We start from the raw sequence: 26,695 nt of genomic DNA on the forward strand, positions 1-26,695 counted from the left end.
GTTGTTCAAGTATCAAATGTACTAGAAAAAGGTATGTGTGTGCGCTTCGCCATCTATTTTTAAAGGGCTTTTCTTAGTTTCTTTCATAATTTGTAAGGAAAGAAAACAAAGACTAAAGAAATCCTGAAGGGTCTTCAGAGCAGGAATATTAAGGATTTCTCAGCTGTAAGACTCTTTCTCATGGCAAATGGTAGAAGACAACCCCTTCAAGCAGTTAGGAAAGAACCATTAGAGAATTAAGACATGGCAGATGTAGTCATCAAAACTCTAGGAGAGGATCCCACTCTTGGAGGAAGAATGGATGATCTTTAAGAGAAATCCTGTGTTTATTTCCAAGTAAAGGAAAATGGAAGGATGAAAAAAGATGCAAGTTTACCTATCAATAGTGACAGAAAAGGGAAGTCCACCCTAAAGAGATTGTATAAAATAAAGTTAGAAAGGGTCCTTCCTCAGTTGCACAAAGATTGTCCAATTTTTATTTTCAACACAGTTATCTAACACAAAGTTATCTAATCTTAAACAATCAGAGGCCAAGGTCCAGTATCAATTCCTAACCCACCTTTCCTTCCTAATCTCCTAGCAAGTTAATGCAAATCAAAGCAAGCACTTCAGTGCTGCTGGTAGTGAAGCCTTTCCCAAGAGAGGCCTGTAAAACAGGACAGTCAGTGACAGCAGTACAATTACTGACACAGATACAGACTTTATGGACATGTTTATCTCTGCTGTAAATCCACACTCTCTCTCCACTACGATTCACGAGTCATAAAGAAATTGCAGATAATGAAAAAGTTGGGGAAATTTACAGCATGTCGGAAACCTCAGACAGCCAGAAGAAATTAAAGAGCTGACTAGGGATAAATCACACAGGTACAATTAAAACTTCCCGCATATCTCCTTCATTTCCAAACTGAGGCACAATCCAATGGAGCTGATGAAAAGTTGAGGTCATGACTCCTCAGGATGTAATCATTTCTTAACTAAGTGCATGTTAAAAATTAGCCAATTCACAGGTCATGTGTAGATGCTGATACCTTGATTTCCTTCACTCTCCACTAGAAGCACCCACAGAGCAATTCTGTCTATAAACAGGCCAAATGGCAACCAGCAATAAATGGAAAGGTGATGTCCCCTCTCCCACTGCCATCTCCGTAGGTGTAGGACATCTTTTACCATCACCACTGTGGACTGAGTATTAAAATGAGAAAGTAGAGCTACAATAGGTAAATAAAATTGGAAGTTTCGTCTTCCCCAATAAATAACCATTCTGAAGGTTTCATTTGATCTCTTTTCAACATTCCAAAGGAGATTTTAAAGGACTGTTATGTCTGATACTAGAAGGAGAATAACTTCTTTGTACTTGTTTTTTGATGATGGATAGAATTACTGGTCCATACGCTATGTAACCATCTCTGCATGAGCTTAAATGTGGTATGGTGTTAGCTATACCACTGCCATCAACTCCTGTGACATTCTTTCAGTCACAAAGGCTACAGGAAAGGAGAAAAAAAACAGAAAGAAAAAAAGGCAAAACAAAACAAAAACTCAGGAATTGGTAAGTGCAATTAATATTCAACTCTTACTTCAATAAAGTAAATCAGAAAAATAACAAAGGTAAGAAATAATGTCTATTCCTGGGCCTCCCTGGTGGCGCAAGGGGTTGAGCACAGCACCGTGAAGCTATCTGCAGCCTCTGCAGCACGAGTTATATCCCCAGCCAGCCAGGGAGCTACCCACATGATACAGCAGACCTCTCCTGTCACACCCGCTGTTCCCCTCAGCAGTTTATTCCAGTGCATCCGCCTGTTCTGTTCCCCACTGTGTCTGGTGAATTGTCTCGCCCCCCGCACCTCCAGCCTGTACCCCAGTTCTTGTATGCATAAATAAATAAATCTTTAAAAAAAAAGTCTATTCCTTAAATAATAATAGCTTACCAGATCCCCACTTAACAGAATTCCTCTATTCTATAAACCTATCAACAACTCTATGAAAGAAAAAAAGACTTTTAATCTGCACTCTTCCATTTTCCCTAGCTTACTTAGATGAAACTAGCAGGTTTAAAAACATCAATTCAAACACCTACAAGATCTTCCTGGAAAGCAGAAACAAAAATTTTACCAACTAACTGAACTGAACCAAAGTGTCAAAAAGTACATAGGTCAATACTAATCTCCGTGTATCCCTATAGAATAAAGTTGCAACCAAATCAGCTCTAACATGATTTGGAAATTCTGAGCAAAAAATGAAGGTTAATAGGCTTTTTAAGCAATGTGCAGGGTACAACTGACATGGTTTCGATTTTATTCCTATTTGACCCCTTGATGATTTGAGGTGCATTTTACACTTCAGAGAACCTAAATATCATTTTCATTTTATATATTAAGATTTTATTCTCTGTGGAATAAAGAGTTTAAAAAATACTAAAAATTTCAACCCAGACATCAGTACCATAAAAAAATTGTCATATCTAGCTCATAGATCTCAATTCTATTTATCCATAAATAGTAGACATGGCTTCTGATGTGTTTCTGCTTATAATGAAAAGTTCCTTCAACTCCTAAGTGTCTGACTGGTGGCCACTATCAAACAAGAACTGTTAGATAGATATAGAATTTAACGATAAATTCCAAGAAGCAACTCATACTGTATCAAATCAGTATTTGAGTGAAATCAAGAAATAAATTTATTGTCAATTCTAAGTGAAAACGCTACCCCTGGGTTAACAATCAGAAGACTTGGATTCTAGTCCCAATTTTACAAATAACTAGGTACATGACTCTGGCAAATCACTGAAGCTCTCTGAACCTGTTACCTCATCTGCTCAAATGGGAATAGCAGAACAGTAGGAAGGATTAAATAAGAAAACATGCGTAAGAAACACTGCAGTTTCAAAACTACTTGCCTTTTCCCTCTTCATGTGGCATGACTGAGATTCCCAGTTCTGTCACTAATAAGTTCTGTGGCTGTCCTTAGGCAAGTCACCTAATATCTTTAGGCCTCTGTTTCTGCATCTGTAACATCAGAGGGTTGGCACTTGATGATCTCTAAGATTCCCTTCCAGCTCTAACATGCTACGATTATCGATCCTGTCACTAAGTTATTGGGTGGCCCTGAAAAAGTCACTTCATTTCATCAGATCTGTCTTCTCACCTTTAAGTACTTAGAGCTGAACCAATAGAAAAATAGATAAGAATTAAACAGGATATTCATAAAAGGAGGAAAAACAAGTAGCCAGTAAATATAACTTTACTAGCAATCAAAGAAATGCATATCAAAATACTGAAACATAATTTTTCACCAATAAAATTGGCAAGCACTCAAAGGGTAAAGGATATCTAGGGTTAGCTAAGATATAAGAATACAAGCTCTTTCATATACTGTTCTTAGAAATAAATTTTGGACAAGTCATTTTAGAAGTCACTTTGGCAAAGGGTACAAAAATTTGAAAGTGCCATTCACTGTGATCTAGCAGAGAAAGCACAATGTAGCATGATTTACCTTCGTGAACACTGGAAACAATCTTAAGTATTCATTAAGAAAGAATTAACAAAATATATTGTAAATCATCATATGCCATTCTACACAGTCGTAAAACTGATGATTTTGCTCTTTCCATGGGTACTAAATATGTTAAAAAAATACTAAGTCTAAAGGAGGTTGTAGAAGAATTACTTAATGCCATGTATATAATATGAATACTTTTGTGTGTGTGTGTGTGTGTGCGCGCGCGCATAATATCTCAAAAGCAAATGTTTGGAGGATTTGAAGGAGTGTTCACTAAAATCTTGAAAGTGTCTACTGTTTTGGTGTGATTTTTATTTCTTTATATTTTCTACAATGGATATATATTATTTTATAATGGCAAAAATAAAGCTCATATTTAATTTCAAATACATTACAAAAAAGATCATTTCCATTACTTAAGCAATATCTCTTGTTCTTATAATGAAATACAATGTATACAGTTGCACTGTTAGCATTACAATGTACTTGCTTTACTTAGACTTATGCTAAGCAACTTACACATACCATTTCTAATCTTCTCTACTGAGCTGTAAGACCATTTTATCCTAAAGAAAACCCAGCAAAGCTTTTCATTTTAGAAGTTGTTTGCCGCCCCAGACAAATGTTAGTTTGAAAAGAGTAAGAAACCTCAAACTGAGATCTTTAATACAAAAATTATCTTTATTTTTTTAGAAAGTCACTTTGAAAACATAAACAAATTTTATTCTCAGTTATCCTTCAAATCTCAAATAGAAACACTCGGGCAATTAGTATTCTAAAATGAGACTAGGAATATACTCAGACTGTTACACTGCAGGAAAAGCAAGAATGTGGTGTTTAACAAAGCACAGTAGATGAGGGGGTATGGTATTTGGACTGGTTATTTGCTGCAGGATGGCCTGGAGAGGCAATCAAGGAACCAGAGTATTTAAGGGTAAAACTTAATTCCTAGATCACGTTGAAATTTTGGGTTGTCATTCTACATTAAAAGCATATTTAGGGCCTCCCCGTTGGCGCAGCAGTTGAGCGCTGGGTTGCGAAGCTGCCCGCAGCCTCTGCAGCGCTGGTTCGATCCCCGGCTGCTCCCCGGCCACTGGAGGAGGGTCCCACATGGCGCACAGACCTCTCCTGCCGCCCGCTGCTCCCCTCAGCAGTGTACTTCAGTCCTTCTGCCTGCTCTGCTCCCCACTCAGGCTCTGGTGAATTCTCTCACCCTCCCGCGCTTCTGACTGTACCCAGTGCTTGTATAAATAAACAAACAAACAAACAAACAAACAAATAAATAAATAAATCTTTAAAAAAAAAGGCATATTTAACTAGCTCATTTCCTGATATATGCCTGTGTGATTTAAATTGAAGAGATAAAAGGAAATATTTAGGCACCCTCTGCTCTTCCCACAAACTCATAAACCTCATCTATTCTCTTTATGTAACAATAGATTAGCTCTTTTCAATCTCTTTTCCAAATGCAGCTATGTTCTAAACCCAAGAGGTCCCATAGAAACCTCACTTCGTCTCCCATGTCTTCTACCTTTGCCACCAGAATTTAAACATATAGAAGTCTATTATTAAAAGAAAAATAAACTTCAACTCCATTTCTATCTCTTAACAGCCAAAACTCTGAAAGTATTATCTACATTTCCTATTCCATTTCTACCTTCCACACATTTCTCACTCCATTTCAAATGCCTCTATACACCCCTAAAACTGCCTCTCTCACCATAAATTCAACTGCCTACACACTCTCCAAATAACATCTAAAGTAGAATCCGATTTAAAAAGCAAACTGATAATCTTTCCTTACAAATCTGTTCCTCCTCCCTGTTCTTTTTTAAAAGTTTTAGGGGGTATAACATATATAATAAACTATACATATTTGAAGTGTAGTCTGGTAAATTTAGACAAATGCATTTGCCACTACTGAGGCAAACCCTTTCTGAGCCCTGTGGATCATGAGATTTTTCCAATCTGGCTGGTGAGATGAGCACTATTACTGGCTCTGGGATACCAGCCACTGTCCCATCTAATCCTTTGGCTGGTTCTCTCTTCAGCCTCAATTAGCATTCTCACATGACTGTGCTTAGTACATTCAGGTGAATATTCTAGGAAGACCCACTACAGGATTTTCTCTGTGCAGCTCTGTCCTGAGAACTCTAGCTGCCTTGGTCTCTCCAATCTCTTAGTTCCGTTTCTTCAACTCAGGGAAGCCTTCCAGCCTTCCCTTGCTCCACAGGGGAATTCTCAAATCAGTAAATGGGACAAACACAGAGCATACCTCATTTCTTTATTTTTTTAAGATTTATTTTATTTATGCATGCATGCAAGCCTTGGGGTCTAGGCCAGAGATTCAAGAGGATGAGAGGATTCACCAGAGACAGTGGAGAGCAGAACAGGCAGATCGACTGAAATATACACTGCTAAGGGGAGCAGCAGGCGAGACAGGAGAGGTCTTCTGCTCATGTGGGTTAGCTACCTGGTCTGGGATTGAACTTGTGCTGCAATAGCTCAGATAGTTTCATAGTACTGAGACTTAACTCCTTGCACCACCAAGGAACCCAGCACAGATTCTTCTTAAGCTATATTTTGTGCCCCCATTTCTTTAAATCCCCCATTTATTTCTTATCCCTCAGGGTTTACTGTCCTCTCTGGTCTCTAGTGTCCTAAAAACCATTTTTTTATTTAAGTGAAATTCATGTTTTTAAGTGTATGATTCAGTGGCATTAGTATATTCACAATATTGTGCAACCATCACTTGTATCATTTCATTTTTATAGCCCCAAAAGAAAATTCTGAACCTGTTAACCACTCACTCTCTTGTTTCATGAATTCAAAAATACTAAGATGCCTTTTGTACTTCTCTCACAAGTGAACAGTGAAGTTTTCTAAAACCTACCTAACAAAAACATTGTTAACATAGTGAAAGAAGTGGATATGAACATATAGCTATCAAGCAAGAGTTGAAGAAATTTGAAAATAAAGTGAATATTTTAAAATATTGTTTTAATTTTTAATAGAGTAAGTATAGATATTATCATCGTCACTTCAGAAATGAAGAAAATGGGGTTTAAAAAGTTAAGTAATTTGCCTAAGAGGTAGAAGGAGATTCATAAAAAAGCTGTAGGACTCCAGAACCCAAGCTCTTAATCCCTGTTTGTGCTCACCTATTAGCTACTTATCTGGCTCCTACCTACTTATCTTGGGGTTTTCTTTCTCTTGTATCATATTCAAGTAATCACTTCTATACTCTAGCCTGTGTTCTTCAAACATAGGTACTTCTTAAACTCTATTTTGAAAAAAGCAATTCCTACCTGTACCTCACTACAATAAGACAGCATACTCTCCCAATGACTTCTTTAAATCAGACAAATTTAAGATTGTCAACCTATCAGTTACAGATAGGATATAATCCCTTTGATCTGAGGATCTTGCCCTTTGTTTACAGCAATGCCAACTGCATGGTGGGTAACATGACAACTCTTCCAGCATTAACATTGATGGTAATATTGGTGGGGCATTCCTTTTTGAGCAGTGCCCATCCCAATCCCCCAATACCACCTTTCTTGTAGATTCCAGGTATGTGGCCAAAGGAAAGACTCCATGTTTCCTGAAAGTCCTAGAGAACATATACAGAACATATATAGTCCTAGAGAACATATATAGCAGGTACCTCTCCTCTTTCCCTTTATGTTGGTGATGTTGGCGACTAACTGGAGATGGCAGTTCTGGCCAAAAGGAAGACTAGATTTTTTATTTGTAATTGTCCTTAGATATAATAAGCATTTTTCTTTAATTAGGGCCTCCCCGGTGGCGCAGCAGTTGAGCGCTGGGTTGCGAAGCTGCCTGCGGCCTCTGCGGCGCCGGTTCGAAGCCCGGCTGCTCCCCGGCCAGCGGAGGAGGGTCCCACATGGCGCGCAGACCTCTCCTGTCGCCCGCTGCTCCCTTCAGCAGTGTTCTTCGGTCCTTCTGCCTGCTCTGCTCCCCACTCTGGCTCTGGTGAATTCTCTCACCCTCCCGCGCTTCTGACTGTACCCAGTGCTTGTATAAACAAAACAAACAAATAAATAATAAATAAAACATGCCTCTATAAAAAAAAATTCTTTAATTAAAGAAATAAACTTTTAAATTGCTATATTGTCTTTTACTATATGTACACTGTATAATTTATTTAGTTATTCCCGTAATGTTGAGTTTTAAATAGTTTTGCTATGTCATCTTTTTACCTATAATATGTAAAATTGTGCAGAATGCTACTTTGAAGCCAAACCATCCACCTTAATTTGTGCCTTGCCTGCTTTCCTCTACACTAGCTCTCTCCCCCACCCCCACAAAATCAGGAAAGAATAAAACATCACAAGCATTTTATGGCAAAATCCTCTTTGTATGAAAGCCATCGCAGAGACAATGCTGGGTTTATGAAATAACTTGACTAATGGATAAAAGACATGAAAGTTTATAAGCCTTAGAAGTAATTTGAGGCTTTGTGTATCCTAATTTGTTAATCAAGGGAAAAATGAGAAATAATGGCATCTTTTATTTCCCATTATCATAATACATTTTTAAAAACAAAATACTCAAAGCTAAATCAACAATTTCTAATTATGAAGAATAACCTTGATCCCCTCCAAGTGGGATTTCCAAATTTTATACTACTATGTTATTACCTAAGAGAGATGCCATGCTAATGACTATGGAAAGTGGTATAGTAATATATAAAATAAATACAACAAAGCAAGTTTCATTTGATATTTAAGAAACATGGATTACAGCAAGGTTCTTTTGAATCAAATTCCCTAGCTTTAGATTCTGATTAAAATAATTTAAATTTCTACATTCTTGAATGTCCAACCCTTTCTATAGAAACATTTTTTAAAAGTCTACAAGTAAAAAATATTTTACATAAACAAAAGTAAAATTTAAAAAAGATATTAATATTTGCCTATCAAGTTGACATTGACTTTTAAAAATTATACTTGATGTTGGCAAGGATGTAGAGACAGAAATTGTCTTTCTGCAAGACAATGTAGCAGTATGTTTCTCTGTCAATCAGAGATTCCACAAATCTGTGGCTGCAAGTAAAATGCAGTCTACACGCTTAGGAGGAACTAACCTTGGTGCTGATATAATCCAAATATGGCTATTGATTAAAAGATTTGAGAACATCAAATATGTTGTCAATTTGTTATTTCAAATTAAAATTTATGAAATTATTTTCCAGTTAATAAAGATCTGGACATTTACTGTATACAAAAGGCCTTAACAATTTCCTAAATAGCTATATGTAGCTAATGGAATAAAATAGCACTACCATGAAAGAGGCTTAATGACCTGCCAGGGAGCACAGACACTCCATAAATCCATTTTTGAAGTTATGAATATGCTGTTTTATACATTCATTTCCTGGAGAAAAAAAATATCTAGAATACTACCTGTTGCCTAAAGTAGACAAGAGTATTCCTGTCATTCCATTAATAATACCAAACCAAATACATGGTTTTTACTTATTTCTGGAAAAAATTAAGAGGGACATGTAAAAGAGATAGGTGATTTTTTTTTTTTTTTAAAGCTGATCTCTCTTCTCCTGACTTACATTAACCAGGCTCAAAACACCAAGTTATTCAGCTTGCTCCCAAAGGTCCATCAGTTACCTAGTCCTGAAAATTATATACTGGAAACCACAATCAGAACACTTCTTTCACTCATTCAAGCCCTCAATCTTTCTTGCTGGACTCCAAATATATAAGGAGTGTATTCTAATATATTCTAGGCTCCTTAAAGCCCAGGTTAGATGACTCACACTGTCCCTTGAGCATGGCTATTGCTTTCAAGCCCTGCTTTGCTATGAAATCTTCATTCTATCTGGAATATGAATATGGGCCCTTTCCATTTCCACCCATCAACATCCAATATGTTCTTTAAGGTTTATTTTTAATTATCCAGAATATGCAAATATTACCATATACCTTTCTCTAGTCCACAGGAGACATCATTAGTTGAAGTCAGACTCCTTCTCAAAATCCTTCTCAATGGTCCTATGCAATCCTTACTAATCCATCCATGTTGTCATATAAAATGAAATTTATCTGCCTTTCTTGTAGCAATCTAATGTAATTGCCCTCTTCTCCTACTTCCAAAGTTCTTTGCACTCATATGGAACTTATCTCCTCTCCTAGTAAGAATCATTTACTTAATTGTCTTATTTCTCTTTCCTATTATATTTTAATCTGCTCAAGGGCAGTAATTATGTCTTATTTGTCTTCATATCCCCTACAGTCCTACACTAAGTAAGGCATTCAAACAGTTGCTGCATTGAATACTTTATTTTTTTGTTATTATCTCATCATTCAAAATGGCTAAATATGAAAGTGTTTATTTTAATTTAAACAATTAAATTCTTCTGGAAGGACTAATTAGCCTAAGACTATTTCATCAATTTTAGCTGAATACTTCTGCTTGAATTTAATAAGCTACTGTCTGATATCACACAATAACAACAGAGTGAAAGGATAAAACAAGATAAGCTGAGAGGTTGAACCCACTTTGAGAGTCTAATATCCAGCTTTGGAGGTTAATAAATTAAATGACCATACTTTTGGGAAATATTGGAAGAAATACGTCATTTCTGACAAAAGAGAACTAAAGGATTCTGATCCTCAAAAATATACAGTTTTGGGGCATCCCTGGTGGTGCAAGGGGTTAAGACGCAGCCTATGTAGCTGTCCGCAGCCACTGCAGCATGAGTTCAATCTCTGGCCTGCCAGGGAACAACCCACATGGCGCAGTAGACCTCTCCTGACTCGCCAGCTCCCCTCAGCAGTGTACTTCAGTCAATCCGCCTGTCCTGTTCCCCACTCTGTCTCTGGTGAATCCTCTCACCTCCTCACACCTCTGGCCTATACCCCAGTTCTTGTATGCATAAATAAATAAATCTTTAAAAAAAAAATATATATATATATATATGCACAATTTTGGGGCCTCCCGAGTGGCGCAGTGGTTAAAGTCTCAGCGCTATCAAGCTATTGCCAGCCACTGCGGCATGAGTTTGATCCCTGGCCAGGGAGCTAACCCACAGCAGACCTCTCCAATCTTGCCCACTGCTCCCCTCAGCAGTATATATCAGTAGATCTACCTTTTCTGCTCCCCACACTGTCTCCTGTGAATCTTCTCACCCTCCACACCTCTGGCCTACACCCCACCTCTTGTATGCATAAATAAATAAATAATAAATCTTAAAAAAATATATATATACATACACACAGTTTACAAAAGAAACTGTTTAAAAGATGGAGAGATAAAAAGGAAAAGAAAAAGTTAAAAACCATGCAAGGTATCAACAAAATTAAGCAAGTAGTCTGGTAAAACAAGAAGAAATTTTTTAAAATCCTAAATCAGGAACTCCGTTGAAGAGATGGGGAGAAGAAAAGCTAGCAGTACAGTAAGACTCATACTGCCATCTAGAGGTTGAAGGCTAGATTTTTCGCCTCAGTCAAGTGCAGTTTAATTGAACTTTCAAGCATTACAAACTTAGGACTGAATAGGCCTTATAAACTAAGCCAGACAAATAACTCTTATGTCAGAACACAAAGACTACCCAGGGTATAAGAGTACCAGTTATTCTCCCCCTGCCTACCTTCATAGATTGAAATTCCATTTATCTGAAATGTCCAGGTTAGAGAAAAATCACAGAGACAGAAAGCAGATTAGTGGTAGCCTAGACCTGTAGCGTTTAGGGGAAAATGACTGCTAATGGGTACAATGTTTCTTTTGGTGGCAATGAAAATGTTCTAAAGTTGATTGTATTGTGGTAATGACTGCACAACTCTTGAGCACACCAAATCACTGAAATGCAAGCTAAATGGTGAATTGTAAAGTATGTGAACTATATCACAATAAAGCTGTTATAAAAAGAAGAAAAAATAACAAATGTATGAGAGCCCCAAGTTTTAGTCCTAGTTTCAAACGGCATGTTGGCAAAAATATGGGGAATACAGCCACTAAGTTGGGCATCTGCATGACTACTAAAAGGTTTGTATCCTTCAGAGTGGGGAAACATTTAAGAACAGGATTCACGATAGTTCAATGGGCCTTAGGATAAAGCAATCAATGTACTGTTGCAACTTATAAGACTAAATTGGGAAACCCAAATTGTAATAGCAATGGAGTAGGGTTCAAGTAGAAGATAATACCAAGAAGATTAACAAGATTCACACTCTCTCTACTATGTGTGGTCGATCATCCATTGTCATAAGAGGAAAAATTCTAGAAATCACAAGAACTTCAAATGTTACTTCCCATCACTGAAACACAAACTATGCATAAAAAGAACAATTTCCGGAAGTGTCCACCTTTTCAGTAACTGGGTTTCATTAGAAAAATTCTGTCATTTCATCTGAAGGCATCTACAGTTAGTCATTCATTCAATCAGCAAGTACACATTGCACATTAACTATATGCCAAGTACTCTATGGGTTACAAAGAGAGTTCAAAAATATTCCTACCTTAGAGTTACAATAAATCCAAGAGATGAGATATATACCAACAATCTCCCAGCAGAGCAAAGTATCATACAATTGAAACTAACTGCTCTAGAAACAATTTTGGCAGGCCAGGAAAGAGCTCACTTTCCAGATCAGGTATAAAAAGGAAAGGATGATAGAAGAGGTGGATTGTAGGCTGAACAATGAAGGATGAACAAAAGTTCTAATATTATAAATAGGTCAGGGAGGCTTTTCTGAGAAAAAGGAATAGTATAAATAAATAAAGATGCAAGAATGTTCCAGAAACAGTATTACAAATGGGAACAGTACATGTTTTGGTAGAGGAGAACTAAGAGGCTAAAGTCAGAATGTAGAGGATTGAATGCCATGCTAAAGAATCCAAATTTTATTATACAATTAATGAAATACTATCAACAACTTAAGAGCAAAGGATAAAAGAAGCAAATGGTACTTTAGAAATATTACTATAGTAGTGATAAACAAGATGGACTGGAACAGGGTCATTGAGAGGCAAAACAGACCTGTTAGAAGGTAACTACAATAGTTCCAGTAAAACAGGAAGGACACTGAACTCAGAAGTTACAGAAATAGAATTCTTTATACGGTAGGGCAGGTTACAGTTCTTTGTATTTCAATGTATTTCAAGGGAATTTCATATAAATTAACCACCCATTTGAGCCATGGTGCCTCAGTGACAAAAGTTATAAATGCCTATGCAGAAAAGTATTGCATTCTAAAGTCTGCACACCAAAAGGGTTAACTGTGACATAATCAAGTTCCAAATCAAAGGGTAGGGTTCATCTTCCAGAAGATTACAATCTAGTTACTACTAGTCCTAGTAGGTCCACGTTATTTCTATACTAACATTTAACAATGCTCTAGGGAAGTGACAATCATGTTTAGAGGACAAATATTTTTTGCATTTTGTTCTTTCCATCATCTTTATCGGGGCAGATATTTGCATGAAAACAGGATCACTGGTCCTTGGGGATTCATCAGTTCCTATCGCTTATTTTTCATCCATGTCATCCTTTCAATTAATGCAGAAAAGAGGACTGAGATATCGAAACACCAGATTAGGGTGTCAAGTAAATGTCAACCTCTAGAGTAGATGAATAATCTGTAAGGACAAAAAAAAAAAAAATTCTTGCTTTCATGCATATATGCTATACACAATAAAACAAAGAAAAACTGCATTCAAGAAGTCTAATACATTTCAGTGTAATTCTTTCCATTCTAATTTTAAAAATTATTTTCTTTATGTTAATAGTTAAATTTGCATTGGTCAGGGAAAAATGACAATTAAGAAGTCTAATACATTTCAGTGTAATTCTTTCCATTCTAATTTTAAAAATTATTTTCTTTATGTTAACAGTTAAATTTGCATTGGTCAGGGAAAAATGACAATTATAAAACACCGCTACAGAAGTTGCAAGGCTGGAATTTTGAAATAGAAAATAATTTTTATAAAACTCAGCTATGCTCATAGGACTCAACCAGCAGAAACAAGCATTTCTAACACATAATTTTGGTTCAGTCTCAAGATGGCTGAGTTTGGTGACTTCAAACCCCCATCTTAAAGCCTTATGTTTTTTAGAAATGCAAAAACTTAATGATAATGGTTTTAACTGTGTGAATTAAAAATTAAAACAAACTACACCAAGTTTCTGATTCAGTGGAAAGTCATTAAAATAGACTTTATTGATGCTTAGAGAACTGACTCATTTTTCTAAAAACTGATAAAGAATAGTTTACCTAGTTAAGAGCAGCTTTCAAGGTAAAATAAAGTCCATGATAGAAAAATTCTATCTAATAAGAATGAATGACAGAATCAAAATATTACTGTTTTGCAACCTATGATAAAATAGTAGATCTAGGTAGTTACCAAAGTAACTGATGAATAACAGATCAGGGTAACAATACCTTTATCAACTAATTAATCTTAACATCACAATTAGATACAAGCAGACACAATGGACTTCTGATGGATGTATATAGGATTTACAAAATTTTCTTGCCAAAATAAAAATAAAGCCTGTATCAGTGCTTCTAAATTTAGCTACTAGAAAATAAAAAGAAATAGATGACCATACTAAGTGCTTTCATAGGGATGTAAACAAAAAATCTACAGAACAAATTCTGCGAAAAAATTCTACAGAACAAATAACTAGCTAGGTTTACTAAATGGCAAAGGAAAGTAAAAGGGAGGTAGAACCAAGACAGATTAAGATACTTAAGAGAAATACTTAAGAGAAATACCTATCAAATATGGTATATGAACCTTATTTAGATATGATTCAAACAAATTAACTGTGTAACAACTATGAGTCAACCATGGACATCCAAATTAAGCAGGTCTGCTAAGCTTTTAGGCATAATAATGGAATCGAGGCAATATTTTTTTAAAGAGAGAGAGAAAAAGAAAGAATCCTTGTCTTCTGGGAAATAATATGAAGATATTTGGCAATAAATAAGATGCCTGAGATTTGCTTTGAAATTATAGGAGATCAGTATAAGTAAAACAGATAGGTTATAATATTGAAGATGCATCCTGATCATTATTCTGCTTTCTTGACTTTGCTATTATGTCTAAAATTTTCCAAAATAAAAAGTGGAGCAAGAAATACGTCATTATCTTTCTCAGTAGGAATACAGAAAAACTAATCTGAGGGAAAATAGTAATTTCAACTACAACTAATTGACAAAAATGCTACTGATAAATACACTTGGTAATATAGCATCTCTTGAGATAAAAAGCATAAAATTCATTTCATTAAAAAAAGTGACATAGAGGTAAAGAATTGATCATTATGACTGTTACAGCATTTACTATCCAGAAACAGACTCTATACTATTGAAACCTCACATCTATGAATTGAAAACTCACAGATTTGTCTTTCATTATAAACTCTGGAAGCCCATGACATACACAGTAGCTACTAATTTTAACCAAGACATTAATCATGAGAAATAAACAACCATGACAGAGAGATTTAGAAGCAATAAGTAAACTTAGCAAACCACTAAAAACCTATCACAAAGCAGTTTGTTGTTCTCTATTTCTTGACTGATGAAGTGATTAAAAAATGTCTTCTTGATGAATGACAATAATGTAAATAAAGAAAAGGTAGAGGGCTAAGAACTGATTAGTCAAAAATTACAGCTTTTAAGGTGAAATGTTGAATTTGGCAATAAGTTAAATCAGTGACATGAACAAATCCACTACATGCTTCTGTGATGAAAAAAAAAAAAACATTTTGAAACTGTTTGTGGGATTTTGCTAATCAGTATAAAACTTGTATTTTTGAAGAAATTATAAGCCATAGTAGTCTCTCAAACTGCATTTATGAATGTTTCAGAAGGTACCCATTGAGAACAAAGTCCCAGTCACTGTATTTACATTGAGAATCTCTTTCCGTTGCTAAGTGAAGATTTCCTACAATTTCTTCTTCAATTTTGTAATGAATACAGAATGGGAAATGATACAATATATAAAGAAATAATTTTAAACTAAAAAGTGGAGAGCAGACAGGAACAAATGAGAACTTTTGAAACATTACTCATGGCAGCAGATTATGTTCCTGACCTGCTATACATCCTTTCTTTTAGGAAACTAATCCTCCCTTCCCATTCCATCTAAGTCTGACTAACCCTTCAATCTGCATCTACACTGTGGGCCCAGGCCTGGTCCATCAGAGTGTTCCATGCAACCTAGCAAAAGACCTGGATTTAGGATAGGTATGTGAACGACTATGGAATTATCAGAGTCCTCCCAGGACCTTTCTTTTTAAACTCTCAGAAAACATGTTCTTTCTTTTTGGGATTATGATATTTAAAGACACAAACTGGAGCTCCTTTTGGCCACCGTCTCCAGTGCTGCTTCAAATAAGCCTTATACATGAGTGAAGCAGTGCCTTGAGATGCAAAACAAAACCAAGTATCCATCCCAATGACATCATTAAGTCATGGATTTAGATATGCTCAAAACTATTTTGATTTATGGAAACTAAAGTTCCTCTTTTGCTTAAGCTAGTTTGAATTGACATCCTGTTACTTAAAACTGAAAGGGTTCCCAATGTACTATTAGTGTATAGAGAAAAATCACTTGTTACCCAGTAGACTCAGTGATTAATAAACACATTCTCACAAAAGGCAGTGATTTCTTATTTCCAGAACATTTAATAAAGATACTTTCTGAATTATAGCTAGAATGAAATAGACAACATGTAACCCTGAATAAATATGATCTGAGTACTTACATTCATCCAACCCCAGCTGATAGGCCAGGTTCTGTAGTCCTCGTACCTTCTCCATCAAATTAGCTGTTGTGAGGCTCCCCAATTCTGAAATAGAATCATTTATTTAAATACCATTTTTTTTCTGTTCTACAGTAACAATTAATTTGAGTTCTGAAACCCTGTTATAAAAGTTTTCAAGCTTAATTTCTATAGAATACATGGAAAATGCACCCATATCTTTTCTTCTCATCCAATCATCCTTTCCCCTTGCCTTTCTTCCCCTCCGCTCTTCTCCCTCACACACACATCAGTGAATTTTCCATAAATGTAAAATGTGTCAATTGAGCTTATCTACTTGCTTATCTACTTCAAAAGATTTAGCATAAATACAATAGCAAATTACATGTGTAGTCTAAAGATCCTTTCATAACATTTTGCCTAGCATATAAAATGAACACACCATTAAAATATGAAGCCTTATATGATGTCATACAGCACTGTGAAGGCATCACAGAGCTCTGTCTTACAAAATGTATAAGTCTGCCCTGTTATTTATAAGTCCTCAATATTATAATTAACGATCAAATAGCAACTAAAAATTCTTATTATTTCTCATTTCCCTAAGTTTAGAAAACAAAAAATAAATTACAGTGTACTTAAATAAAAACTTACTTTACCAGATTTTCATTTAAATAGCACCCAATTCCTTTTAGGTTTAAGACATTGCTCAATTGAAACATGAAACATAATGCTATGATCCCTTATTAAAAATCTAAAGTTTCCATAGAAAATACATACTAAGAGGATATTAGATAAATGTCTGCTTGAAACATTAGAACAATGAACCTGGGATGCCCTTGAAACTTAATTTTTCCATGGTTGGAGGAGGGGATCTACATTTAAGCAGGACAATAAATTACTTCTGAAATCGAATAAAGATGTTATTTTCTCCCACTTATCATGTCACATTCATCTATATCTGGTATTAGTAGACTTTCTTGATCTGTTCTGCTGCCTAAATAGCTCAGGAATCCCAGATTTTTACCTTAATTTCAGTTTATTACTTCATAACCATCATGAATTTTATCACCAGATGGATGATAAAAAATTAATTTAAATTCCCACTTTATGGTTGCGTTCCAAATCATCTATTAAACAACAATATTCACTACTTATAGTATTCTATTTATAGGAGAAAGTGCTGGAATAGAAAGAAGTAAGACATGTCTAATCCACTATGGTATTGTTAGTTAATAGTATTGATAACAATGTATGGCACTAAAACCTAAATAAGGCATTTGTGTTATAGTGGAAAGAGACTAGACTTAAAAGATTAGAATTTAAATTTTAACTGTTTCTAATATATCTTAAGTTAACCTCTGAATCTTAATATATTATACCTAACTCACAAGACCTTTATTTTTTTTTTTTAAACGATCACGTTTATTTTTATTTATTTATTTTTTTTATAGAGGCATGCTTTATTTATTTGTTTGCTGGTTTGTTTGTTTGTTTTGTTTATACATGCACTGGGTACAGTCAGAAGCGCGGGAGGGTGAGAGAATTCACCAGAGCCAGAGCGGGGAGCAGAGCAGGCAGAAGGACCGAAGTACACTGCTGAGGGGAGCAGCGGGCGGCAGGAGAGGTCTGCGCACCACGTGGGACCCTCCTCCGGTGGCCGGGGAGCAGCCGGGGATCGAACCGGCGCCGCAGAGGCCGCGCGCAGTTTCGCAACCCAGCGCTCAACCGCTGCGCCACCGGGGAGGCCCTCACAAGACCTTTATAAGAATTAAATGTGAGACCTATTTGGCCACTGTAAGCAGTCTATAAAATAAAATTAATATTAAAAGAATTTAGCAACAGAAAACATTATGACTGAGTCTTGAACTGGCAGGATTTCTACACATGGACAGGTAAAGAAAGGCATTCAGACACAAATAACTATGAATGAGGACAGTTAAGTAAGCAGTTTGACTGAAACTGAGAATACTTGTAAGAAAAGAACGAGAGGGCCTCCCTGATGGCTCAAGGGGTTAAGCACAGCGCTATAAAGCTACCCGCAACCTCTGCAGCACGAGTTTGATTCCTACTGGCCATTGAGCTATCCACATGGCGCAGACCTCTCCTGTCTCACCCAGTGCTCCCCTCAGTAGTGTGTTTCAGTCAGTCTGCCTGTTCTGTTCCCCACTCTGTCTCTGGTGAATCCTCTCATTCCCTGTGCCTCTGGCCTGTACCCCAGTTCTTGTATGCGTAAATAAATAAATTAAAAAAAAAAAAAAGAACAAGAGGAACTGGAAAAGTGGTTTCTGGAAGAACATAAATGGCAGGTTAAAAGTCAGAGGTCACTGACTTTTAACCTTTTTACAAAGGTAAGCTTTGCTTACCTTTCAACATGTCGATGTCATCACGTTCTATTTCAGCCATCCATTTGGGTGGAGAGCTAGTAATAGGCTGTCAGAAAATAAGAATATATCTATTCAGATACACACAAAGCATGAAGAGTCCCTATTCTTCCATCTTATAAAAAAATAGTTTATTAGTCTTCAGGTTCCTTGAAAACACTGGCAGATTTCTCCAGGTTCAGAAAATGACTTGCAAATAGTCACCACACAAACTAATACTGCTCATCTTTAAAGTTACTCAGAGAAATAATTTAGAAGAATTAGGTCTGACTACTGTTACACTTATGTGCATAACAGGTTAGCATAGTAACAGAAGAAATTACTTGAAATTCAGATCTGGCAAAAGCTTCCAACTGAACTATCTGGAACACTCTCTGGCAGAGAAGATTTAAAGAATCAAGAATGAGAAAATCCTTAATTTAAATGAGAAAAGACAGATGATTGTCACTTGAAATTTCATTTTACACATGGACAGTTTTAAAAACTTCACAATTTTAAGTAATCTTTTTTTTAATAATTTTTTTTTTAATAGAGGCATGTTTTATTTATTTATTTGTTTGTTTGTTTTGTTTACACAAGCACTGGGTACAGTCAGAAGCACGGGAGGGTGAGAGAACTCACCAGAGCCAGAGCGGGGAGCAGAGCAGGCAGAAGGACCGAAGTACACTGCTGAGGGGAGCAGTGGGCGGCAGGAGAGGTCTGCGCGCCATGTGGGACCCTCCTCCAGTGGCCGGGGGGGCAGCCGGGGATCAAACCGGCGCTGCAGAGGCTGCGGGCAGCTTCGCAACCCAGCGCTCAACCGCTGCGCCACCGGGGAGGCCCAATTTTAAGTAATCTATTTATACCTGAATGTGAACTTATAAATTATGAAAGGGAGCCAGCCCATTTTCAGAACAGACTGGGGGCAACAGTTCTCAATTCCAGTTGCACATGAGCATCACCTATGTAACTAAACAGCTAAAAACAACCTGGTCACGCCCCAGATGTACTGATTTAGAATATCAAGGGTTGGAGAAGGGTCCAATGGAGAGAGCAGAGATGAAATTACATATGGATTTTTTTTTTTTAAAGTTCACAACTACACATGGATGATTCTCTGTGCACGGAGAGGTAGAGCTGAGAAACATTTCGTCAGCTTTGCGTTCTTTTCCCCTTTTTTTCCATTAACATTTGCATGGTTGTATGTGACAAGCAAAACACTTAATACACATCATGTCAGTGAATTTCCAAATCAGCCCTATGAAGCTGATATTACTATCTTCAGTCTACAAATAAAAAACAAATATAGGAAGATTATAAATCACTTCCTTCAGGTCATGTAGAACCAGGACTCAAAACTCATGTAGTCTGAGTTGAGAAACCACTAATGTATATTACCTCCCCAAGAAGATCCTAGGTCAAATGCACTATTTTTACCCCTGGAGAGGTTTTAAATCTGGTGTCTTAAGAACACCTGAACCAGGCCTCCCTGGTGGCGCAGCGGTTGAGTGCTGGGTTGCGAAGCTGCCCGCAGCCTCTGCAGCGCTGGTTCGATCCCCGGCTGCTCCCCGACCACTGGAGGAGGATCCCACATGGCGCGCAGACCTCTCCTGCCTCCCGCTGCTCCCCTCAGCAGTGTGCTTCTGTCCTTCTGCCTGCTCTGCTCCCTACTCTGGCTCTGCTGAATTCTCTCACCCTCCCGTGCTTCTGACTGTACCCAGTGCTTGTATAAATAAATAAATAAATACTTAAAAAAATATATTAAAAAAAAAAAAAGAACACCTGAACCCCTAGAAACAAAACTCAGCATTTTATATATGTGCATACTTCTACAGAAAATGCACAGAAATTTAATTGGATTTTTTTAAAATACCCTATTCTTGGACCTCCCTGGTGGTACAGGGGTTAAAGTCTCAGCACTATCAAGTTGTTGCCAGCCACTGAAGCATGAGTTCGATCCCCAGCCAGAGAGCTAACTTACCTGGCGCAGCAGACCTCTCCTGTCTCTCCCATTGTTCCTCTGTGCAGTGTCTCTCAGTCAGTCCACCTGTCTGCTCTCCACTCCATCTCTGGTGAATCCTCACACCCCCCGCACATCTCTGGCCTACACACCAGTTCTTGTATGCATAAGTAAGTAAAATAAATCTTTTCTAAAAAATTACCCTACTCTTTTACTTATATTTACAACTTAAAATACTTAGTCGTAATCAAACAAAATTAACTAAACTGAAAACTAAGTATGAATGAGAATATAAGAAAACTAAAGTAGGATCTTTCTACTCAATCTACTAAACAAAAGCTGATAATTAAGAGTAGTTACTGTGCACTATCTATTATGTGCTAGGCACTGTGCAAAGTGTTGTTACATGCATTCTGGCACTTTAAACCATGTGGTAGCTTCAAGATGAGAAAACTAAAGTTCAAAAGTGTTAGGAAAATTAATCGCTTCTCAGCCTTTTGGCTAAGATCAAGTGTAAAGGGCCTCCCTGGTGGCGTAGTGGTTGAGTGCTGGGTTGTGAAGCTGCCCGCAGCCTCTGCAGCGCCGGTTTAATCCCCGGCTGCTGGGCAAGGGTCCCACATGGCGCACAGACCTCTTCTGCCGCCCGCTGCTCCCCTCAGCAGTGTACTTCATCAGTCTGCCTGCTCTGCTCTCCCCTCTGGCTCTGGTGAATTCTCTCACCCTCCCGTGCTTCTGACTGTACCCAGTGCTTGTATAAATAAATCTTTAAGGGAAAAAAAAAAGATCAAGTGTAAAAATGTTAGGAAATTTGATCAGATGGATAACAAGTAGACTCAGGATTCAAATCCAAGAGAACTCCAAAGTCCTACGCTCTTCTGCATGTCTCCTGCTTGGGCCTTATAAGATGCTAAAGGAGCATAAGCCAGCTTCCATATAATTTTCATATAACTTCATACTTAGTTTTCAGTTTAATTATATTTGATTATGAACTCCTGAACAAATGAGAATGGCTACAAAGTCATACTCCCTTTGAACAAACGCTCTCATGGTATCCAAAATCTACAGGTCCACAGCGGCCTTAATATATTTAACTCAACTTTAACTCTAATGTGAGTAGAGAATGCTAAGCATGTAGTAAGGAACTTTAAGAGCTTAACAGAAAGAACATGGCTCTGGAATCAGACAGACCTGCATTCAACTCCCGGGCTGTCATTCACTAGGACTTACTTAGACAAGTAACTTCTAAATTTCTCAGCAAGTCGGTACTTCTAACATTGGTATCAAATGCTTTTAAGTATGGTGTTAGAAGAATGAATATTAGTAGTCAGACTAATGGGTTCAAAGCCTGGATCTGCTAATTTTAGTGGATAACTCTGGGTAACCTACTTAACCTTTCTGTGTCTATTTCCTTGTCATAAACAGGGATAATTATACTTCATGTGGTTTTGTGAAGTTTAAAATATATGTGTTATGTGCTTAGAACAGTATCTGGCACATACACTATGTAAGTGCCAGCTAATATTATAATCATACTCTGCTGGCTGTGAAAACATATAAGAGAACATAAGTAGAGCATCTAGTACAGTGCCTGTTATCCCAGGAGTAGAAAAGCTCTGACTCTAATGAGTATCTTCTTTTGGTTTCTGATAAGCTATTCAGAAATTCCCTAAGGAAACGTAAATCATAATGTATCACATAAAAGAGAAAAGTTTCAAAATCATAGTTTGGGCAAAAAGGTAGCATTACATTAAATATTTCAACTGCCTTAACCTAAAAGCTTTCAAGCTGAGAAAGTGTCTCATAATCAAAGTTCAAAATACCAAAATAGAGCATTAGGACAGAGGAAGACATTATCATCAATTAACATGATGATAATATAAGCAGACTTCTTGACTGCAGTTACAGTTATTTGAAGATTATTCTTGAAAACAAAGAAATCAGAAACATTTGAGATTTTATGTAGGAGCAAACAGTGGATAAACTTCATTAAGTAAGTAACATAGTACTTACACTTTTGAAGGAAGCTGCAAATTCAGCAACACCTGGTACTAGACAGAAAAAAAAATACAACATCATTCTCTCAGTAAACATTTTAGTGCTCCATACATAGAGGATTTAAATAATAATAGGAAACCAACCCTGTCTTTAGGAATTTATAGTCTAGAAAAGACAATAAATCAGTAACTATAAAATTGTTTAAGTGCTCTAAAAAAGATACCAGGTGCAAAAATGGAAGGGCAAAAAATGAAAACCTACATCAGACTGAGGGGACAGCAAGAAGAACTTCTCAGAGAAAATGAGACCTGCGTCAGAGAAAAGCTTCAACTGAACTATGAAGGATCAAGAATTGGCTGTAAGGGAAGGTGGTGAGATATAATTATCTCTTACCAAAAAATGTAAATTTCCTTTTTAGGTACACTGTTCTGTTTATTTAAATGGCTCAAATAAAGAAGCTCATTAAAAAACAGAAAAACAAAAATCAGATATTTAAAAATAATGTTCAACTTTACCAATAAAGAAATACAAACTAAAAATAATAAAGACTAGTAACATCCAATATTAGCTAGTAGGGAGACATTCTCATACAAGTCATCCTCTTCCATAAGCACAAAGCTATAAATGCAAGGATATTCATTGTTGAAATATTATAATATCAAAAACTGCATATAACTTAGGTTTCCAAGTAGGATATGAATACATAAACTATAGTATATCTATACAATAAAATACTTAAAAGAATGAAGTAAATCTATATCTAGTAACATGGAAAGGTACATTAATAAATTACTAGGTGGAATTTAAGTTGTAGACCTTATACCAATGGCCCCATCATGACACAAAAAAACAAACAAAAAATTTCTATATACTTTAAAAATATATATTTATTTGCTTATCTGTATAATCAGAAACAAGGTAAAAAGGATTTGTACCAAACGCTTAACAGTGGTTAACTCTGTAAGAGTGACTGGAAAAGGCAAGGAAATATTTAATCACCTCTGTATTAGCTGAACTTATTACAGAGATTTTAAAAACAACATTTTTTAAAGGATCCTTGTAATTTCCTGAGTCAAATCATGTTCTGAAAAAAATTAAACTATCAAACATCTACTCTTAATATTGCACCACAGAATTCAATCTCTTCCTTTTAAAATAAAATAAAAATTTTAATCCTTATAGTTAAATGGTAACTCTTCAAAAAATCTCCCTCAAAGTAGCACTGGTTCTCCTGCATCAATTCTGATATAAAGAAACCAAAAACTTACATTGTTCTGGCCAAAGGTCTGGTGAAGCACGGTCAAGTTTTTCAAAACTTAGCAAAGATGCTTCCAGATCTGTCCCTAGAACAAAATGTCCAGATGAGTGAAAAAGATACAAAACACACTGATTTATATTTTATAACAATTCATTCTCAAAGAACATACACTGAAAAACATCCAGAAATCTAGAGATTTGAATTCTTTACTAATATTACTGTAACTGGTTAGCAAGTGACCTATGTTTAGCAAAATAGGTCATAGATGGCCTTGACAACATTAGTTTTCATGTATGTGAGGGCCAATAAAGCACACAAATAAATCATTTTCCCTCATCAAACCTTACTTTTCTGAACTTTGAAACAGAAGCAATATTTTAGTGAGATGTTAGGAAAAATGAACATCAACAAACCCACCTTCAGAATCTTCACTCAGACTTAGAATTTCCACCTGTTACAAAAATGTCCCTGCAGCCAAGAAAAACAAACTCCTTCCCTTACCATACCAAAAACATCACCTTACTCTCTCTTGCACTTCTAGTTTCTACCATTCCTACTGGTTCATACTCAATACCAAGTAAGCCTACTCTAGAATTTCCTTCTTTGAAAGAACTGTCCCTTGACCCCATGACCTCCTACTCCTTCACTGCGGGATCCACTTCTTATTCACACATTCTTTCCTGTCTTCCCATACATGAAGACTAATGTTGTCAAGGCCATTTATGACCTATTTTGCTAAACCTAGGTCACTTGCTAAACAGTGATCACTTCTCTGTTATCTTTTAAATTATGTCTTTGCAGCATTCACACACTGACCACTCCTCTTGAAACACTGGATTTCCAGCTTCTATAAAACACTATGCTGGTTTTTCTCCTACCTCACTGACTCCTTCATTCTCCTCTTCCACTCAGGCTCCAGCCTAAGCTGGCTTCACTTCCCACCTAAAGTCTCCTAAGGAGATCTCAACTAGTCCTATTAGCCATTAGCATCATTTATATACCAATGACACCATATTTATATTTTCAGTCCCAATCTTTCCCCAAACTTCAAAGCTATATATTCAAGTGGCTACTTGACATAGTCCTCCAGTTACACATGTGAAAAGATCCTTCAGTCTAATATGTTCATAAGCATATTCCACCTCAAGAAATAGCATTACCATGAACCCCAATTTTCAAATAGAAAACCCACGTGTCATCTTTCATGCCTTTCTTTCCTTTACTCTTCCACAACTAATCCAATAGTGAACCCAATAGTTTCTCTCCAAAATACGCCTTGAAACCATTAATAACCCCTTAACAGTTCTCCCTGCTCTCATTCTAATCCCTTTCTGTCTGTCCCTACCTGTAAATCTATTCTGCACAGAGTAGCCAGAACTAATTTTTTTAACAGCAGTCAGTTCATATTACTCCACAGCTTAAAGAATGTATATCTATCACTTAACTATGAACACATTTAATGTTTCATACAGTGTTTACCTGTTAAACACGAAACTTAAGATGACTCAGTTAAACTTGAAACTTAAGATGAAGCAATATATTAGTTTTACATCTACATAATCATTCTTTCAATAAATGTCCCTTGGAGGTCTACTACTTGCCTGGGACCCAACCAGGAACAAAAACAGACTTGGCACTTATAAACTAGGGTGAAAGGGGCAAAGTTATCAAAATAACAATGTTGACAGTGAAGGTACTGAATCAGAACATAATGGTGAAGAAGGATAACTCCAGATACTGTGTTGCGGTTGTCTCTTCAGCTAAAATAGGGCCTGAAACTGCAAAAAGTCTTCAATCTTTCATCTCCCAATGCACCTAGCATTATGCCTTTTATATAGTAGGTACGAAAATACAGCTTTCCTGGCCTCAATTCCTCATTCCTGAAATGAACATCCAAGATTCCTTCCAAATTTGTATTTCTTTGTTTCTTTGGAAAGGTAAAACCACATTATCAATGAACGTGGGGATGAGAGCGAAAGAAGCAAAAATGAAATGAGTTCAAAAGTGACTGCAAGACCCTACCTCTCTAAAGCAAAGCCAAGAGCTAAAGCGTGTGGCAATAAAAGCACTTAATCGCTATCTGATATGATTTGCACCTAGACAACATATAAACAGAAATCGTGCATTCACTCAGTCCGAGGAAAGAACACATAAAGCAGAAGTAAGAGAATTTGAAAAGTGTGCAAAACTACACTAAGACCATCAATTCTCATTTTCCTCAGGTCTTTCATTGCTATGGGTCAAGAATGTCTTCCGCTCCTCTTGCTGCCAGGGCAATGGTACCAATATGAGGAGACGGGAGAGAATCATGTTCCTCTAGCAGTACAGTCCTGGGTGAGGTTAAATCACCAATCCTGCCTGGGGTTTAGGAGAATCGTTCCAGATCCTCAAAGAGAAGAGAAATGATCCTTCAACCCGGCATCTGGAGGAGAAAGCTACAGCAAGGAATCTCCTTTTCCCCCAGCAATATCACCTCCTCCGCCCTCAGCCTCACCCAAAAGGGGTTGAGGGAGGGCCAGGGCGACCCTCGTCCTGTTCCCCCGAATGGATCCCTTAAGGGACCGACGCCTCCAGGTATACAGTGGAGACATAGGGCACCTCTGGCGCCTCCGTGAAGAGCGGTGGCGTTGAAGACGCATCCAAGGAAAAGAAATGGAAGGGAAAGGAGCCTAAGAAAAAAGTGAAGTTTGAGGGGCCAAAGGCGAGAGGAAGTTCTCAGGGGAGCAGAGAAGGAGGTGGCAGGCTTAGGCTCTCTGAGCCGGCTCTTACCGTCCGTGGGAGACGCCATCTTCCAGCCCATGTCACGTGACCGCGCCAACCGTCGGCGGGAAAGCTGTGCCCGTCAGCCCCGCCCCCGAAGAGAAACC

At 37.0% G+C, this 26,695-nt stretch overlaps 1 protein-coding gene across 1 annotated transcript in view; it reads right to left on the reverse strand.

Moving 5' to 3' along the window:
- Positions 1-26,628, reverse strand: part of LIN52 (lin-52 DREAM MuvB core complex component) — a gene marked incomplete at both ends in the record, with an annotated part of 33,825 nt that extends 7,197 nt beyond the window's left edge. The window contains 5 exons of the mRNA XM_084240313.1: positions 16,256-16,339; positions 18,619-18,685; positions 22,586-22,623; positions 23,839-23,913; positions 26,598-26,628. Coding sequence (XP_084096439.1) covers positions 16,256-16,339; positions 18,619-18,685; positions 22,586-22,623; positions 23,839-23,913; positions 26,598-26,628 — 295 coding nt within the window. The remainder of the gene's footprint in view (positions 1-16,255; positions 16,340-18,618; positions 18,686-22,585; positions 22,624-23,838; positions 23,914-26,597) is intronic.
- Positions 26,629-26,695: the final 67 nt, after the last annotated feature.

Source organism: Talpa europaea, assembly GCF_964194135.1.
Source record: "Talpa europaea genome assembly, chromosome: 8".
NCBI lineage: Eukaryota > Metazoa > Chordata > Mammalia > Eulipotyphla > Talpidae > Talpa > Talpa europaea.